Here is a 7,772-nt window from a genome sequence, read left to right as displayed (position 1 = left end):
TTTAAAATGCATCATACACCTGTTCAGTAGTTTTGCAATCATTGATTCCCAAAATTTCTAAATACTTACGAACATGTTAAAAATGATTATCAATGCAGAAAAAAGCATTTAAGATTGTTCTCAGTTGATTAGACTTCTATTTCCATTGAAATTTTGATGGTTTTTTGAAAAAATATTTTTTTGCCCCTCGATTTTTCGGACCAATTTTGAAGGGGGGGGCGACATAAACTTTGAAAAATATTTGCAATGGCCCAATTAATTTTTTAAATAAATCAGGAAGCGAAAACAAATTATGGCTAAAAATAAAACATAATGATTTATGAAACTTATACAATCGATTAAAAACTGTTTCGATTATTTTGTATAACGATTATTTTTGCACTTTTATTTAGGCACATTTGAGCCCTTTGAAAACATTGAATTTGGAAACAACAGATCGGAAAAAGTTGTAACACTTCAGGAGAAACAATATTTTCATGAATTCTTTGATATTTTTTGCTGCGACCAAAACCGATGGTCAAAAACTTTCAATGTAATTCTAAGTCTAATTAAATAATTTTTTTAAACAAATATTAATTTTCGAGTCTGCAGATAAAATTACGTAATTCTGTGGAAAAAATATATTTATGAATTTATTTTTATTATGCCATTTTTGCAACTAAAGTAACTATGATATCTAATATTTAAAAAAAATTAAGCTTGACATTTGTAATTAAGATTGTTAAGCAAAAAAATTAACAATAAGTTTTATACATTACAAGCCTTACCCGACAAACTTCGTTCTGCCCCTTTTTTCGTTTGTTGACGTTTTTTGATTTTTTGCATATTAAGCCTCCTGTGATCAAAATATGATTTTACGTAACTTTCTCCATACAATTTGCCGATGCTCCGGAATCGGTTCCAGAGTGGCCAAAGTGTCAATTAGTTAGCGTAAGAACCTTCCTTGGGCTTATACGAACCCAATGCAACAAAGAGCACCTCTATCCGACGTTCCTCGTTGAATTGATTCGCGTTCGAACAGAACCGTCGAAATTTTTTATATACAGTCGACTCTCTGGCTGTCGATCTTCTCGATATCAATAATTCTCCATCTATCGATGAATTCTTCAGTCCCTTCAATCTGCATACTTCAATTATCTTCATTCCTCGATATTTTCCCTTGCTTGAAGGATCTCTTCCTCGACGGTCCCTTGGATTCTGTTTGCTTTAAAAATCTCTTCCGGTTGTCAATAATTTCACTTTCTCATGGCTTGCATAGACATTTTTCTTGGCGAAACGAAGCTTTGAAGGGTGTTTGACATTAGTTTGTTTTTGTTTGATGGACGTTGCCATGATTCTCTCCCATAGATGGGTACCAAGAAAAAAATATTTTCAATCGAGTCTTCATTTTGCATCGTTCTGTAAACTGTTGATTCTCTTCCTCGACGGTCCCTTAGATATTGACAACCAGAGAGTCGACTGTATATAGAATCTATATAGATAGATAGAAGAAGATTACAGTTATGCTTCTACTGGAAATTTGCAAAATATCAATGACTTTATGCAAGTTTTTCCGATCTGTGGTCTGAAAATTCTTAATTTGAATATCTATAAACCTCTATTTATTGATTATTTGTTTTAATAAACGATATACAATGTTTCAAAATTGTTTTAAATCAACTGTACAAGTTTTTTAAATGAAAATTTCCTTTATAAGTAATAATAATTTTTTGCCCTCTGATTTGGAAACATTTTTGAAGGACAATAGGACGCAAATTTAATATTAAATTTGCAATGTCCTAACGTTGCATAGAATATTTGAAAACCTTACTTAATCCATTAGGTGGTTGGTGCCTTCCTCACATTCTTATAGTAAATACAAAGTCAAAGTCGGTCAAAGTAGTATCATTCCCCCTTAACCCTATACTGCCCAATTTTTTTTATTTTTTTTTGTTATTCTCGTGTTCTTTTTGAGCAACTTTTGTTCCACGAAAAACTTCACTTGTCTAGTTTTATGTTTTCTTGTTTCATTTTTAGTATTTTTATTTACATTTATCTTGTTAAGTTAATGTTTGTTTTTAGTAGTATTTGGCCTATTCTTCCACCACCACCACCAATCATTACATTTTGCCTATCTAATTTTTTCATGTTTTTACAGTCACATTTTTCAATTTTTTGCTTGTGAAAATGTGAAACTGCTATAAAATGGCACCATAATCATTTAAGTTGTAAAAAAAATGCGTCGAGGCATAGTCTGGGACACTAGAAAAATTACTGCATACTTCTTTTTGCTGAAATGTTAGTAAAAATCACAGCCAAAGTTGACATTTAAAAAAACATTGGCAAAGTTAGATAAAACAAGTAAAACTCTCAACCCATTTATTTTTTTAAAATTATGGACAATATGTTTATCAAAATATCTGATACTCGGTTTCAAAAAAGTGTATAAATAACACTAAGTTGCCTAAAACTTTTGATAGGTTTAGTAATCGTTGGAATGATCTTTTCAATACCTTTCTAAAAATGTATAACAAGACGAGTTTTCTTCCAAAATCCACCCTTCATACATTCTTTTGGAGCCATGCGAAAATCTTTTTTAGCATAACTTTTTGATTACTAAACTTCACTTTAATAGGGACATATTGGAATGAGACAAAACGGTTATAACCGGTTCAGCCAGTGCCGAGATAATTGAGTGAAAATTTGTCAGTGCACAGTCAGAATTTTATTCGATATGTATACGAATTCTAGCAAGTGATCAGTTCGAACTCGTGATCGAGTTCGAACTGAAACTGATATTTTTGTCTCCTTTACTTCTTAACGGAAATGCATTTCCTTGTAAAAGCTAAAAGATAACCTTACGATAAGATCCCAATGGGTTGCCTATTAGTTTTCAACAACAAATTATATAACACAACAATGAAACCCTCCGACAGATTAGATGTCCGCGGCATGTAGCTTAGTCAGTCAAATTGCCAAATTTTCCGCATCGGTTCAACCAAGGCTCAGCAAGTGAGTGAATCCAGCGCATCACAACAACACAACCACAATTCGCACACGAGGAAGAGCACCTCACAAAACAATGGCAGCCAGAGCTGTGACATATGGCGACAAGGCTTCTCCACCTAACAGAGTGCCCTATTGTGTGTGGGCAGTCATAAGAAAAACGTCTCTTTAGAGGCACGGGCAAAATTGAGGAGCATATTTGAAAAAAGTAGTCAATTTGAGGTTGTCTCTTTCACTCTTGCGGCTTAACCGGAATGATGAAGGATTTTTTAAGCATTTTTTTTTCTTTATTTTTGTTCATTCACTACTTGGAAATAACCCAGCAGGTAGGCACATTCCATCACAAAAGGGACATTAGAAAAAGATATTTATATTACTCCAAGTGCTGGCAAGGGCTCAGTTTTGTGTAACCTGTCATCGATATCAGAACAAAACCTCGTTCCGACCAGAAAGTGGTGTAAAAAGTGTTTCTAAGAAAAGTGCTCAAAAATCATGAGACTCTGGAGGATTTCACAGCTTGCGATTGGCGCCCTGCTTTTGGCCCTGATCATCAGTGAGATCAACTGCAGTGACTTTGATGGAAATGATCTGGGCTATAACGCAGCAGGAAATGGATACAGCAGGCAGCAGCAGCAGCAGCAAGCTTCAGGTGGACGAGGTTTCGCCGAAACTGCCAAGGATTTGCTGACGAGTCCTGCCGGGCAGTTGGCGGTTTCGTTCGCGAAGGAAATGATCAGTCGATCCGCTGGAAACAGTCAGGTGGATAGACTTGGGTCGAACATTGGGGATGAGTTATGTACAAGAACGTTTTGAAGCTGGTTTGAGTGTTGCAAGTAGTTTATCAAAGCCAGAAGTAGTGGGCGTACTCTAGACTGTAGATTGAAATAGTGCACCGTCATCTGATTTCAGTTTGAACAGATTCTGATCTATAAAATGTGAAGAATTTAAAGTGCTCTTCAAACTAGTGGCCCTATTCAAACTGAGGTTCCGGGTAAAAAAAGGTTGAATTTTGTCTTTTTATCGTTTTAACCTTAAAACAAAACAAGACCTAGACGATCATTTTTTCATTTAAGTTTTTGCGAGCTTTCTAATATTATTAATTTGAAAAGAGAATAAAGGTTCGAAATTTTTAAACAGATGAACAAATAAGATTATTTCTCAATTTTTAACTAATTCTTCTTAAACCAAATGCCAACTTCGATTTTTTTCATATTTAAATTTGGTAATATGATATTGTGTTGAAACGATCTTTTGGAAAAACATTATATTTGTGGTTTTTGCTTTCTAGAAAACTTTTTCTTCCAAAACACATATTTTTAACAATGATTTTATGTTGATAAACTGTTATAGACAAAAACACACCTTTTGAGTTAAAGAAAAGTAAAGACTGCATTTTATTACAGTTTTGTTCTTCAACATTATTTTATTTCTTTTGCAATTTATTTTGTTTAAAGATTTATAATAAGCCAGCCGATTTTCAATATAATTTCCATTAATGTCCTTTTCTGAAATATTTTTTTCTCAACAGACTTGGAGATGGAGAAAATGTTTTACAATTATAAACTGTGGACAATTTCTTGGACATTTAATTTTTTAAGGTTACAAGTAATACCAAGCCGATTTTGGAGAAATAATTTCTATGAATGTCCTATTCTGAATTAATATTTATCCAAGGACTTAGAAAATGTTAAACAATTTTCTTAAATAAAGTTTTAGAATGTTCTTGGTCAGAAATTTAAAGATCTTCATTTCAAAGACTTTTTAATGACTTGATTAGTTCCATGATACTTGAAAAAATCATTTGCCTCGATTATAATCTTTGGATGGTTGTTTCTCAGCATTTGATTGTCAGATTAAAAAAAAGTAAGGTACCTTTCGATTGATTTTTTCAATCCGTAAATGGGTCATTCCATCTGAAGCGGAACAGCATTTGAAAATTACCATCTCTGAATCTGTTCAAATTTGGCAGAGCTGTTGAGACTATCAAAACATGAAAAAAGCCTGAATTCCATCCAAATCGGACAACCTCCACAATTTTTGTACCCTCCCAAAAAATCGACGTTTTGTCGATTTTTGATCGAAACCCCTATCTTCAAACGAAGATAACTCAGGAACCACAAATCTTAGAGGGTCGGTCTTAGACTCAATTTTGAAGGAAATTGGACGTAGAACCCATTTCCGTGATCAAAATTTAGATTAAAATATGTTTTCTATCTGTATTGCGCAATTGAAAACTTTAAATGGCCTTTATTTGACCTGACCATCGTATTCCCCGGCCAATTTTACATAAGAATCATTTATCGACAGAAAGGAATATGTTTCGTTCCAGAGATATCGAATTTTAAAGTTTTAAGTATTTGAGATTACCTAAATTAGCTTTATTCGCCGCATCTGCTAGGAGCACTCAGTCGTGCTGATCAATAATTACTACCTTTCGATTTTTTGGGAGGGTACAAAAAAGGTGGGGTTGGTCCAATTTGGATGAAATTCAGGATTTTGCACGTTTTGATAGTCTTAACAGCTCTGCCAAATTTGAGCAGAATTGGAGATGGTAATTTTCAAATTTGCATTTTTTCTTGCACGCTTCAGGTGGAATTACCCAAATATGTTTTAATGCATATTTAGTACATTTGAAAATTAAGTTTTTTATTTTTTCCATTGCCCTTAAATTTACAAATATTATTCTGAATTTAGAATTGTGAAAATATTATCAAGAATTATCCTCACAGTTCTTATAACTATGCTGAAGACTCCAAATCGATAAGAAAATCATTTTCAAACTTAAGAATTTGTAAACAAGTTTTCTGAAGACTTGTTTGGCTCCCGATCGATTATAACAATTGTTTAAATTCTTTAAAGTTTAAAAAAAGGCTTTTGGCGGCTGTTCTTCTTTATTTCACCTAAAATCAAAACATTTCAAAATAAGTCCAAGTGTTTTTAAAATAGTTTTCAGTTGATTGCACGTCTATTTCTATTGAAATTTAATATTAAAGAAAAGGGGAAGGGACATAAATTTTTGAAAAGTAATTGCAAGGGTCTAGACAGATTTTTTTTTAATCAAGAAATTGTCCGAATTTGATAATCAATGTTTAAAAAAAATCGAACATTACATTACATTTTCAATGTCACGTTTAAAGTTTAAATTTTAATTTTTGTACCATTTTTCTCGTCCTCACCACAGGTCCTAAGTTTAAATCTCACAAACTTGCTGATTCTGTTCCTGCTGAAGGCACTCATCTTTGCGGCTGGCCTGATTGGCGCCGGAAACTGGGGCGGCTTCGCCCGAGGAAGAAGCATCGACGGTAAGTCTGCTCGCGTCTAACCTTCAACGCGAAACAGGGGAAAAGCTCAACAGTGAAAAACTACTCGCATTGTTGAGTCACCTCATAATTAAAGCGCGTCACAACACAACAACAAGTGGCCATTGTTTGACGCCTCTAGCCGTAAACACAATAACCAGGAAAATTATCTGGGTAAATTGGGCGACACACAAAAGTGATGCAATTTTTCGCAATCATCGTCGGTAATCGTGATTTCCTTCTTGTTTTTCTTTACTTTTGCTTTTGTTTCTTGGTCGACGCCCAGGTTCGTCGCAATTTTTCCAAGCCGGTGAAACTGGGCTAATGCTGGGTTATCTGGCCGCCGAGGGTTCCGGCCAGGAGGGTTGCATGCTGCAGTCCGCGTGCCGTTCGCCACAAACGGCCCACGAGTATGCCCGGGCAGCGCGAGCCCTCGTCAACGGGGCGGAAATCTTCGATCCGGAAATTCCCAAAAACAGCAAATATCAGCAGATGCTGCTCCAGCTAGACCGGGCCATCTCCGAGGGATCCCAGGGAGCACCATGCGAAATGATTTATCCTTGTCATTTGTGAAGGATTTTTGTGTAGTGTCTTGTGTGAGCGATATTGATGCCAATAAAGTAAGCAGAAGAGAGGGTTTTAAGAGTTGTTACTTTTACTGTATATCACAAATGAAAAAAAATATATAAATCAAATTTCATTTAGCCAGAATCCGGAGGTGGCGTCTCAGTCGTATCAACTTTCGTGTTCCAATCATCTGTACTTATCGCCTTCATGTACTCTGGATAGGTAAGCAACCCATTTTGGTCCAAATCCGCATAGGCAATGAAGTCATCAATTACATCTAAAATTAACCAAAAAATTACTCCAAGCTTTGCACTGTTAAACAAACACTGCACTCACCAATCACCGAGTTCTCCTCCGAATCGTGCTCACTTTCCCGGTCCAACTTGTGCACGTGGCCATCGGAGTGATGTGTGGCGGCGTGTAAAATCTCCAACCCATCCAGGTGATCATTATTGTCGGAATCGTGCAGCTTGAAAAAGTAAAAGTTCTTTTCCTCGTCGCTCATCTTGGACAATTCATCCTCGCTAATCGAGAGTTGTTTCAAGTCTTCTTGAATGTGTCTATAAAAAAATAAAATATTTACAAGGCTCCCAAACAAAATCCCCAGCATCCAGCCCACACTCACTCATCCTTGGCGTGAAGATGTTCGTCCAGCTTCCGATTTCGGGCCGAGTAGCCTCCCCGTGGGTGATGTGGTCCTTTGGCCGTCGCCAGTTCTAGGTGGCTTGCCACCATCATTGTGTGCAAAATAACCAGCACCAACTGTACCATCATTACGATAGTGAATTTTTACACGAAAACTTCGTGAAAATCTGAACTGCTCTCCCTGCACAGACGTGTACGTCTACACTGTACCTGTGACAGCAGCTGTTTTGGCAATCGATTTTCGTCCTGACAGAAGACGCGCGTGCGCGTTAGTAT

The 7,772-nt window shown here is 35.8% G+C and overlaps 2 protein-coding genes across 2 annotated transcripts; one reads left to right on the top strand and one right to left on the bottom strand.

Annotated features, from left to right (window-relative positions):
- Positions 1-3,158: 3,158 nt before the first annotated feature.
- LOC120423218 (uncharacterized) lies at positions 3,159-6,921 on the top strand. The gene is made up of 3 exons (XM_039586927.2): positions 3,159-3,744; positions 6,167-6,287; positions 6,571-6,921. Exons 1-3 carry the CDS (start codon positions 3,478-3,480, stop codon positions 6,855-6,857), a joined length of 675 nt encoding a protein of 224 aa, XP_039442861.1. The 5' UTR covers positions 3,159-3,477; the 3' UTR covers positions 6,858-6,921.
- On the bottom strand, positions 6,908-7,729 carry LOC120423219 (multiple coagulation factor deficiency protein 2 homolog). Its single transcript, XM_039586929.2, has 3 exons — positions 7,477-7,729; positions 7,188-7,411; positions 6,908-7,128 (listed from the first exon to the last, which is right to left on the bottom strand). The coding sequence occupies exons 1-3, from the start codon at positions 7,623-7,625 to the stop codon at positions 6,986-6,988; spliced, it is 516 nt and encodes a 171-aa protein (XP_039442863.1). The 5' UTR covers positions 7,626-7,729; the 3' UTR covers positions 6,908-6,985.
- Between the last annotated feature and the right edge of the window lie 43 nt (positions 7,730-7,772).

This window comes from Culex pipiens, chromosome 3 (genome assembly GCF_016801865.2).
Source record: "Culex pipiens pallens isolate TS chromosome 3, TS_CPP_V2, whole genome shotgun sequence".
Lineage (NCBI taxonomy): Eukaryota > Metazoa > Arthropoda > Insecta > Diptera > Culicidae > Culex > Culex pipiens.
This window is presented reverse-complemented; position numbering and strand designations above follow the sequence as displayed.